The sequence below is a fragment of the Pteropus vampyrus genome, unplaced genomic scaffold (genome assembly GCF_000151845.1).
Source record: "Pteropus vampyrus isolate Shadow unplaced genomic scaffold, Pvam_2.0 Scaffold276, whole genome shotgun sequence".
In the NCBI taxonomy this organism is placed as follows: Eukaryota; Metazoa; Chordata; class Mammalia; order Chiroptera; family Pteropodidae; genus Pteropus; species Pteropus vampyrus.
Window position 1 is genome coordinate 3,243,817 of NW_011889057.1, and position 10,761 is coordinate 3,254,577.

At 46.7% G+C, this 10,761-nt stretch overlaps 1 protein-coding gene across 1 annotated transcript; it reads left to right on the plus strand.

The window, feature by feature from the left end:
• Positions 1-1,684: 1,684 nt before the first annotated feature.
• KRT5 (keratin 5) lies at positions 1,685-7,806 on the plus strand. Its single transcript, XM_011375870.2, has 9 exons — positions 1,685-2,364; positions 2,933-3,147; positions 3,920-3,980; positions 4,093-4,188; positions 4,770-4,934; positions 5,324-5,449; positions 5,693-5,913; positions 6,673-6,707; positions 7,144-7,806. Exons 1-9 carry the CDS (start codon positions 1,765-1,767, stop codon positions 7,479-7,481), a joined length of 1,857 nt encoding a protein of 618 aa, XP_011374172.1. The 5' UTR covers positions 1,685-1,764; the 3' UTR covers positions 7,482-7,806.
• The last annotated feature ends 2,955 nt before the right edge of the window (positions 7,807-10,761 follow it).

Genomic DNA, 10,761 nt, shown 5'->3' on the forward strand with positions numbered 1-10,761 from the left:
ATCATATTTCGGCTGATCCTCAGCAGCTCGAAGTCATTTTCCCACAGCCATGGTTTCCTTGTGGCCGAGGACAAGCCCTGACAAGAGATCCTGAAGTTCAGGTTGGATCCTCACTCTTTTACTCTTGAAAACATAGCCCCTCAGCCCTGAGGCTTCAAAGCCATCCCCCTCAACCTCTGACTCCAGCTACAGCCCAGGGATACACCCCTCATAGCTCTTGATGGCCCAAGCACTGCCTGAGAGTCCTGCTTCTCTCTGAGGGAGGCAGAGAGGTGGCCCCATTCAGGTCTGCAGCCAAAAAGAGGGGGTGTGGTTTAAGACAGACTCTTGTCAAAGCCTAAACAGATTCCTCCTCCTCTGCCTGGTGCCACAGCCCACCTGGGCAAGCTTTGCAGAGCGTCTTATAGGGGTCCTCCTTAAAGCAACTGGGTCAGATTGTTATGCCAGCTTCCTGGTCTTCCAAACCTGCTCTGTCTAGTCTCGCTGGAAGGGCGATTCATAGACTTAGAATTTCGTTTTCCATTTCCCTGGCCCTGAAGGAGACTTTGGGCCAGAGCCCACAGAAAGCACAGCAGTTCCCGCTGCTCAGAGCGGGTAGGTTCTCCGTTATAACAGGCAGGCAGATTCTCAACACGTTTCTGATGAGATTAGAAGCTCCTGCAGGTATGTGTTTGTGGCCGCCCTCAGCCTGTATCAACAGATACAATGACTCATTTCTTGCTTAGTGGAATAACTGAGAGCTTGCTGGAACACACCTGGGGGGCCAGGGAGCGGGCAGAGCAGCTCCCCCTGAAGAGAGATGTGACTGCCAGGCTGAGCCTCAGGACTTTTATGAGGGATCCCAGGGGTTTCTTGGGTTTGCTCAGCCCCACAGGGTCCTGTACGGGCTGAAGTGCAAGGCAAAAGGTTAAATCCCATAGAAAATGCTGAATTAGGAAGAGCTGTGGAGGGAGAGGACTGACTGCCTCTGCAGAAAGCAAAGTGACGTACACCACAGGCTGAGGGTGCCCCCACTTTCACTGTGTCTGGAGCTTGGGGCTTGGTGGCCTTTCTGGTCCAAACCTTGCAGGAGAAACTTTCTCTGGATTCTGGAATAACTGCCTCCCCCAAGAAAGGAAATTCTGTAGTAAAGGATGGGTCTATTCCTCCCCCTGGCACATAGCTGAGGTATCAAGCTACAGCTGCCTTCCAAGTGCTGAAACTTCTTGCGGCAACCTGTCTAGAAGAGTCACAAGGGCAGATTACCGCCAGCGGGGACTTGCCTTGTCTCCCACTCATGGATAGTGTGGATAGTGTACACCGTGCTAGGATAGTTGACCGTATCACTGGTCCTGTAAAGATCCCTCAAGACCCTGGCCAAAGGCCTCTTTGCTTCCTGGCATCTTTCTTGGGCTCTTCACAGCCCTGGGCCCCCGTGGGGAAATGAAACTTGCTGTAGTGTCACTAATTTGCTGCCAAGACATTAGTGCTGCAAGGCAAGGTTATTCCTAACTAAGCAGAGCCTGCCAGGAAGAAAGCGCTTGCACCCCACACCATTGTGCAGGTGTGACGGTGAGCTCACAGCTGCCCCCCAGGCGTGCCCAGCCCACTTAATCATTCACAGCTCGACAACTCTCCCGCCCAACCCCCGTTCTAGAAGATAAAAGAGGGGATTGTGGTTCCCGGGTAACAGAGCCACCTGCTTCTTCCTGCTGAGCTCTGTTCTCTCTAGCACCTCCCAACCCCTAGTGCCTAGTACTCTTGCTCCGCGAGGATCAAGCCATCATGTCTCGCCAGTCGAGTGTGTCTTTCCGGAGTGGGGGCAGCCGTAGCTTCAGCGCCGCCTCTGCAATTACTCCGTCTGTTTCCCGCACCAGTTTCACCTCCGTGTCCCGGTCCGGCGGTGGCGGTGGCGGTGGCGGCTTTGGCAGGATCAGCCTTGGGGGTGCTGGTGGAGGAGGTGGCTATGGCAGTCGGAGCCTCTACAACCTGGGGGGTTCCAAGAGGATCTCCATCAGTGCTGGTGGCGGTGGCTTTAGGAACCGATTTGGTGCCGGTGCTGGAGGTGGCTATGGAGCTGGAGGTGGCTATGGCTTTGGAGGTGGAGCCGGGAGTGGATTTGGTTTAGGCGGTGGAGCCGGTGGTGGCTTTGGGCTCGGTGGTGGTCCTGGCTTTGGTCTCGGTGGGGGTGCTGGCTTTGGAGGCGGCTTTGGTGGCCCTGGCTTCCCCGTCTGTCCCCCTGGAGGCATCCAAGAGGTCACCATCAACCAGAATCTCCTCACTCCTCTGAACCTGCAAATCGACCCCACTATCCAGCGGGTGCGGACTGAGGAGCGAGAGCAGATCAAGACCCTCAACAACAAGTTTGCCTCCTTCATCGACAAGGTGAGACATGATCTTTTGTGAAAAACCACTGTGAGTGCAGAACAAATGCCAAACAGAGTAGGAAGAGGGAGAATTTATGAAGGTATGAAATCCTTCATAGTTTACAGTTATGTGTTTCTACTTGTTTCTGTGTCTCGGATTTGTGGCCCATTTTCTTAATTAGACTTGAAAGAGTTGGTCTTAGTTCTTCCCTTTCAGAGATTATCCCACGAGGGCTCCTTGAGGACTGTTGGGCAAAGAGACGAATTTTGTACTTCGTGTAACGGGGCTGATAACAGAGAAAGGTAGAAGAGTTCATTGGGCAGTAGCAGTCTGAGTGCCTTCGCAGCCACTATTGCACTGGACCTCACTCTGCCCAGCCATACCCAGCGTTATCTGTGTCCTAGATAAGTGCCTTGTCTCCCCAGAAGTGAGATTAGGTGCTTCACTCTAAGCACCTAAGAGCCCAGGGACAGGCACTGCATACGGGAAAGGTTTAGGGGGACAGCATGAGATGGGAGAAAAACTGATGATTAATCAATGAAACATGAAATCTGGTTTCTCCATCTTCAAACTCTGTTTCCTCCAGGTGCGGTTCCTGGAGCAGCAGAACAAGGTCCTGGACACCAAGTGGACCCTGCTGCAGGAGCAGGGCACCAAGACCGTGAGGCAGAACCTGGAGCCTTTGTTTGAGCAGTACATCAACAACCTCAGGAGACAGCTGGACGGTGTCCTCGGGGAGAGAGGACGCCTGGACTCGGAGCTGAGAAACATGCAGGACCTGGTAGAGGACTTCAAGAACAAGTGAGTTGCGGTGGAGTGGACAGGGGAGGGCGATGTCCTCTTGGTACCAGATGTACTTCATAACCAGACTACTGCTTATGCCCTTCTCACAGGCTAGATGCATATGCCTTCTATAAATACCCAAAGTACTAAAATAAAATCCAGGTCTATGTTTAGGAAGTTCCAGCCCCAAGCTCAGCTCCTCTGCAAGGCACTTAGCCACCGGCCAGAGCAACAAGCTCTACACCCTTGGTACCAGCTGGTGAAACCGCAGCAATGCAATCCTTGCTCTTTTGGGCTTTCCTCCCGAGTACCCTCAAAATACAGAACAGGGGCTTTCAATGGATTCCCCACAAAGCGGGAATTGATGACATAACCCAGCTTCGTGGCTCAAATAATTTCTTTAGTCCTTATGAACCAGGGCTGCTAGTTTTAAATTTGTTTTTTTAAGGCTGTGAAAGCTGAAAAAAAGCACTAGTGAAATTGACTAGGTTTGGAGATGGAGAGAAATAGCACAGCTTTTCTACAGGAATATTCTTGGAGCAACTGAATTATAGCAATTAAAGAATGATGATCTGGTGGTCAGTTAAAGAAAAAGCAATATCCTAATGGGTAAGGACCTTGTCCAGGGGCTCACACTCCCAGTACCCCCTCTCTGCCTATATGATGTGAGAAGCCCCTTCCCAGTGGGAAAGCAGGCGGACTTTATGCAATTGACTTTATGCAATTAAGACCCCAGGCCTCACCTGTCCCTCATCTTCTGATAAGCACTTCCCATCCCTTTTGCTCCCAGGTATGAAGATGAAATCAACAAGCGTACCACCGCAGAGAATGAATTTGTGATGCTGAAGAAGGTGCGTGGGTAGAGCAGAACCTGTCGCCTGTGGCTGTTCTCTCTTACGGTGTCAGTTCATTTAAGTCAGGGTGGAGACCATCCTGCAGTGCCAACCATCCCTGTTTCTCTAGGATGTGGATGCTGCCTACATGAACAAGGTGGAGCTGGAGGCCAAGGTCGATGCACTGATGGATGAGATCAACTTCTTGAAGATGTTCTTTGAGGCGGTAAGAGATGTCCTTATTCAGGACTCAGCGAGACAGTCACTGGGACACCACCAGGGTTAGGGTCTCTAGGATTAAGTGACTTCCAGTGGCTTCTAAGCTGTGGATACATCCCTGTCTTTCTTATCCCTTTAGTACTACTCACACTTTATTACTTATAAAGCCAATTCCTTAAAAAAAAAAAAAAAGCCAAATTTAAAGCAAAAGACCTCTTTAACAATCACTTTGCAGAGTGAGGTTTAGAGTGAGTTATTAGAGGCACACGTATACCTTTCCTGGACCTCCCTTCTCTGTTTTCTCTTAGCATGGCAATCACTAGACTAGATTCTTTTGAAATAAGTTATGACCCAAGGAGAGTCACATCTGATAGATTACATAGTATATTTCCTGGAGGTTCATAGTTGTTAAAAAAATTTTAAATAGATTTAATACGGTTTGGGTTACTTATTAACTTATTTAAATATTTGATGTAGGCGGCTATTGTTTTTTTTCTCAAGCTGACATACCAGAATGAGTGAAATATTTGAATGGACCCGACATAAAATAATGCAGACTCAGATGACTGACTTCAAATCTCCTTGCAGGAGCTCTCCCAGATGCAAACGCACATCTCAGACACATCTGTGGTCCTCTCCATGGACAACAACCGCTCCCTGGACCTGGACAGCATCATCGCTGAGGTCAAGGCCCAGTATGAGGATATCGCCAACCGCAGCCGGACGGAAGCCGAGTCCTGGTACCAGACCAAGGTTGGTGCCCTGGCAAATGTTTCCTGAGGGAGGGAATGGTCATGTGTCTAGGATTTTAGGCCATGACAAAATGCTAAGGATGGGGCTCCTAAAACCTGTGGAGGCCTTTTGGGTTGAGTTATGGGGATAGTCATGTGTGCCTTTGCCACATAAACTCAAGAACCTTAAGGAGAATCTCACTTTGAATTTCACACCAGTGTCTCCAGGAAAGCAAAGCACTAACAAGGAAATTATCTAAGACCAGATCCATCTTGACAAAGCCAAAACCAGCCTCAGGCCCCAGATAACATGACCACTTGCCACCTCTTGGTATCTCCTGCCTGTGAATGTTGGGAAAGTGTTTCCACCCTCATATAAATGGAATCTTTCCTCTTTTCTGGTGGCACCAGTATGAGGAGCTGCAGCAGACAGCTGGCAGACACGGCGACGATCTCCGCAGCACCAAGCATGAGATCTCCGAGATGAACCGGATGATCCAGAGGCTGAGAGCTGAGATCGACAATGTCAAGAAACAGGTAGGGAGAGGCTGAAAGAAAGCAAGATGTGGCCTGAGCTCTGAAAGAGAGACCTGTTTGTTTTGTTTTAATTTTTCTAAATATACACACACACATGCATATACACCCAGAGCTGGAACAAGTACCAGAGTTTCAATGTTCCCGCATCCACAATGACCAGGACAACTCTGGAATCTCGGGAAGAAATAGCTCAGGCCCAGCTCACCACTAAAGTGTCCCCCCTCTTTTTTCATTTCCTTCTAGTGCGCCAACCTGCAGAACGCCATCGCTGATGCCGAGCAGCGTGGGGAGATGGCCCTCAAGGACGCCAGGAACAAGCTGGCTGAGCTAGAGGACGCTCTGCAGAAGGCCAAGCAAGACATGGCCCGGCTGCTGCGTGAGTACCAGGAGCTCATGAACACCAAGCTGGCCCTGGACGTGGAGATCGCCACCTACAGGAAGCTGCTGGAGGGCGAGGAGTGCAGGTGGGTTACGTAGGGTTGACATCACAAGCCCGAGATGGCCTCACATTTGATAAGTAGAGCTTCTTCTCCACAACAGGATGTAAACACACACACACACACACACACACACACACACACACACACACACACTATTGTGGGCATGATAATTATCCATTATTAATCTGGTTTCAATCTGACACCTGGGCATACAGCTCACCCACACAGTGTGGTCCCAACTCACTTTTCTGACCAGTATTCTCGGATGCTGCCTCTCCTTCAAATAACTAAGCAATTCAACAGATGTCTTCCCCATTCTTCAAGTACTTTTCCTGCAGGAAGCTTTTCATGATTACTCCAGCTGAGTTAAATTCACCTGCTTTTGGATTCTCAAACTGCTCCATTTTCTTCAATCTTCTGACACTGCCCACTGCCTATCTTCTGTCAGAAGTATTTCTGTCATGCCAAGTTGCTTCACAGAATGTAAGCTCCCACAAGGCAAAAACTGCTTCGTACTTGTTCATAGTTCCTGCAGCCTCTTACTCATGCTTTCCATATAATGGGTGGAGGAGTATGTGAATCATAATCTTCCTTTGATACTTGTTTCTAGGCCAGGTCTTCTTCGTTGAGAAAGAGAGCTATCTCTAATTTAAGCAGCTTTTTAGGGTACACAGGCTCCTTGCTTATAGATCAAGCTTTAAATGTGACTCTAGGAGTTATCCACATCGGTTCATGCTATCTTTTGGGGAGTTTTTAACTCTTAATTCAATTTTCCCCTTTCAGATTGAGTGGAGAAGGAGTTGGACCAGTCAACATCTGTAAGTAACTTTAAACAGACATTAACAATGATGATGATAATATGTGGTATTTGGTACCAGTTCAGAATCTCTGCTGTTTCTAGATTCCAGACATTCCTACCCCTATATATGGTTCTTTCATATACTTAGTGAGAAGCAGGTGGTGGAGGGTAGAGGACACAGATTGAGACATGAAGCAGTGTGGCTCATGTTTTATCTTGTACCCCGCCTCCCTGCCTTGCCCTATCCCCCCAGGATTTAGCACCACCCCTTATCTACTATGTTCACCAACTTTCTGTTCGGAACCTTTACTAAACGACTTAGTTTTTCCGGGCCTCATTTGTTACTCTGTAAAAGGGGCCAGATATAGTACTAACACTGGAAGGATCAAATAAATGGGATGGTAGAATCAATCTGACAGACTGGTCTCACCAAGTTCTCCCTCCTTTTTCTGCAGCAGTCGTCACAAGCAACGTCTCCTCTGCCTACGGCGGTGGTGGTGGCTTTGGCGGAGGCCTCGGTGGAGGTCTTGGCGGCGGCCTCGGTGGAGGTCTTGGCGGCGGCCTCGGTGGAGGTCTTGGCGGTGGTCTTGGTGGAGGTAGCAGCAGCAGCTACTACTCCAGCAGCGGTGGGGGTGTCGGCCTAGGCAGTGGGCTCAGTGTGGGGGGCTCTGGCTTCAGTTCAAGCAGTGGCCGAAGCCTGGGAGGGGGTTTTGGCAGTGGCGGCGGAGGCAGCGGCTCCAGCGTCAAATTTGTCTCCACCACCTCTTCTTCCCGGAAGAGCTTCAAGAGCTAAGAGCTTGCTGCAAGTCACTGCCTCCCAAGAGCAGCAACCCAGCCCCTGGTGACTGCCTTTCTAGGTGGGTGCCAAGCCAAGTTTTCCCTTTTACTGGAGTGTAGTCTAGACCAAGCTTATTGCAGAACCACAGTCTTTGGTTTCCAGAAAGGCCCAATCCCCAGTCTCTAGTCTCCTAAGCCGCGATTCTATGTTCTGCTTTAAATCAGCCTTTAAGTCTCTACAGCATGGTCCTTGATGAGAGAAAAATTCAAAGTATTTCAGTATCTAAACCATCAGAGTCCTCACCCCAATCCCAAATTTTGTTCTGATTCTGACTACTTTCAGAGTGTGTTCAATAAAATGCTTTTATAATATAAGCTGTTGTGCAGAATTCTTTTTTCAAAGCCTACAGCCAGCCTAGAGACCTCTTGAAGGTTGATGTGTCCAGATGTAATTGGTTTCTTTGATGATTTACAGGGAAAATGGAATGGCCTTGAAGGGAGAGTGGCCATTCAAGGTGGTCAGGACAGAGACCCCAGGAGGCCTTGAGAAGGTTGCTAAAGCCTGTAAAATGAAGGAATCTCTAGAGGTCATGAATGAGAGTGTCCATTGTATTGCAATTAGGACAGATGGTAGAGCCTTTAGTTGGAGAATGTCCCCCATTCAAGTGGGCCAATTTGCAAGTAACAGCATAAATCAGCTTAAGTAAAATTTATAAATAAGGGATATGTTGCCTTCAGAACCCAAAAAGGCCTAAAAGATGTTGAGCCTGTTCTAGTATTGTGAGTACTGAGAGGGTCAATAGCTATTTCTTAACAGTGTCAGGGATGGAGTGACCTTTGGATTACCAAATAATTTCAGGACCTTAACTGAGGTGAACTCCTTTGTGAATATTTGTATGTCCTGTATGAGTGTGTCCCGTGAATCTCTTTGGAGGAGGACTCATCAATGTAATATCATACCTCATGGGGAAAGTCAGATGCATTTAAGATCTTGCCTGCAAATACTGCGTAATGGCAGGGCTGTTGAAGTACTCAGTGAGTGTCTGGGTAAAGATGTATTGTGCTCCTTCAGAAGACAAAATGTGACTGAGAGCCTGTTGAATTGGCTCTCAGTCCCCACTCATAAAAGCCAAATATTTACCAGGTACTAATTAGATAGGGTCAGCAATTTCAATAATATTGGGTAGTGGACCTTAATGGGTGTGACCATGGCATTAGAGTTGTGGTAATCCACTGTGAGCTATGTTTATTCTGTCTAGCTTTAAAAACAGGCCAAATTGGGTTTTTGAATGGAGAAACAGTGTGTATATTATCTTTTCTCTCAATGTATCCCCTATAATGAATTTTGCTCTTTGAAGGGCCTATTTTAGTTTATATTGGGCATATTAACTATTTTAACTGGGGGAATGTCCATAGAATCCCATTTTGTAAAGCTAATTTGTAAGTGTCAGCAACTTAACTTAATTTTAATTTGTTTCTCATTGGGTCAGAGTGTCCATGACCACTGTAAGATATTTCAGGGGCAACTGATGGTATGATCATGTGAAATTTAAGTAAGTCAATAATTCTGACAATTAAGGTGAGGCACACTTGCTTGTTTCTATTTTGTATTTTATAACTTCCGCAAGATTATAGGGTACTTTGATTAAATTTAGTGACATACTCAGGCATAAGTATAATTTGAGCTTCAACATAGATGAAGGCCATGAAGATTTGCCACTTGGTGTATTTCATCAGATGTTAAAGTTTATTTGTAGTCTGTGTGATAGAGCCAATCCACACCCCTTTTCATTTTTTTGATGTATAAATTCTCTTTGTAAATTTTGGATTTTCAAATTGATGAAATTGTGTTTCAGTTTTTGTATCCCCAATGTCCATTTCCAAGTTTCTTTCCTTTCTTTCTCTTTCTTCCATTTCTTTCCTTCCTTCCTTCCTTCCTTCCTTCCTTCCTTCCTTCCTTCCTTCCTTCCTTCCTTCCTTCCTTCCTCCCTCCCTCCCTCACTCTTTCCCTCCCCCCTCAACCCATTTCTTTTCTATGGTTACTAGATATACTTGTGGGAAAGAGGGATTCTCTCTATCTTGCTCATATTTATAAATTTCTTCCTCCAGAGAACATCGAATCAGTATCATCAGAGTTTGGGGCCTCCCCCATGTAAATAGTTGAATTAACCCCTTAGTTGTGTCACAGAGGTGTCATATAAGTTTTCTCCTACAGCCCTGAGGAGGAGGATCGTTTTTCTTTTTTTTTTCTTTTTCCAACAGAGGCATAGGCAGCAGCAGCAGCAACAGCTAAGGCATTTTGTAGGGTCGTAGTAACCCATCTGCCCTTAAGAATGTGGTCTCAGTATGCCACCAGTAACCGCTCTTCCTCCACATGAACAATCACCTAATAAGACTATGTATTGCACAGGTTATCAATCTTTCCCCTGAGCACTTCATAGAATGAGATTAAACACCTACTTGAGACAAACATCAGTGTTCACAGGGTAAGAGTCATTCTCTTCTGCTTAGTGTCAGTAATTATTTACAGATGAATTAAGACACACAATTCAATATGAGACACACACGTAGGTCTGGGCTGAGACATGTAACCCACTGCCACTTTGAGGAGGCCCTAGTCCTGTACTCCTGACCCTTAATGACAGTTATTGAAACTTCTGATATAGATCAGTTAAATCTATAACAAAAGGCTTGGAAGAACTCAGTAATGTAGCACAAAACAGAACATCTCAAGGGGCAAGCTTGAGAGCAGGCAGCAACACAACTCAAATAGCCCACTAGCCAGAAAGTATACACTCCCAAGCAGACAGCAGAGCCAGGTTGTAAGCCAAAGCAAGCAAGAAAGACACTTGTGGTAGGCAGTCATCATCTAGACATCCTGATCACAGTACCAATTACTGTGACCACCCTACAGAGGTAAAATGAATTGCCATCCAAAATTTGGTTTATGAACACACAATGTAAATATATATATATGCCTTACTGTTAAAATGTACAACTGAAACTTACTGGATTTCGTCAACTAAGGACACCATAAAAATTAAAAAAAAATTTTTTTTTAAATTTGGTTTAGCTATTGGAACTGATGATGCCACACACACTAAGATAGTATGGAAATGTATATTGCTCACATAACAAGTCTTTCTAAAGAGAGCGGGACAGGCTTCTCAAGCTGGCCCAAATATGACTTGAAAAAAACAGGGAAAAGAGACTAAAGTGGAATTTTTATGGTAGTTGGAGTGAGTCCAGGCTAACGATTCCTGCACATGGTTTGAAGTTTCCACCAGTCACAAAGA

Excerpts from the sequence above, each read along its gene's own strand:
- KRT5 (XM_011375870.2), top strand. The coding sequence starts at position 1,765 with ATGTCTCGCCAGTCGAGTGTGTCTTTCCGGAGTGGGGGCAGCCGTAGC. Across the intron at positions 2,365-2,932 it reads TTGCCTCCTTCATCGACAAG|GTGCGGTTCCTGGAGCAGCA; the intron begins GTGAGACATGAT and ends TGTTTCCTCCAG. Across the intron at positions 6,708-7,143 it reads AGTTGGACCAGTCAACATCT|CAGTCGTCACAAGCAACGTC; the intron begins GTAAGTAACTTT and ends CTTTTTCTGCAG.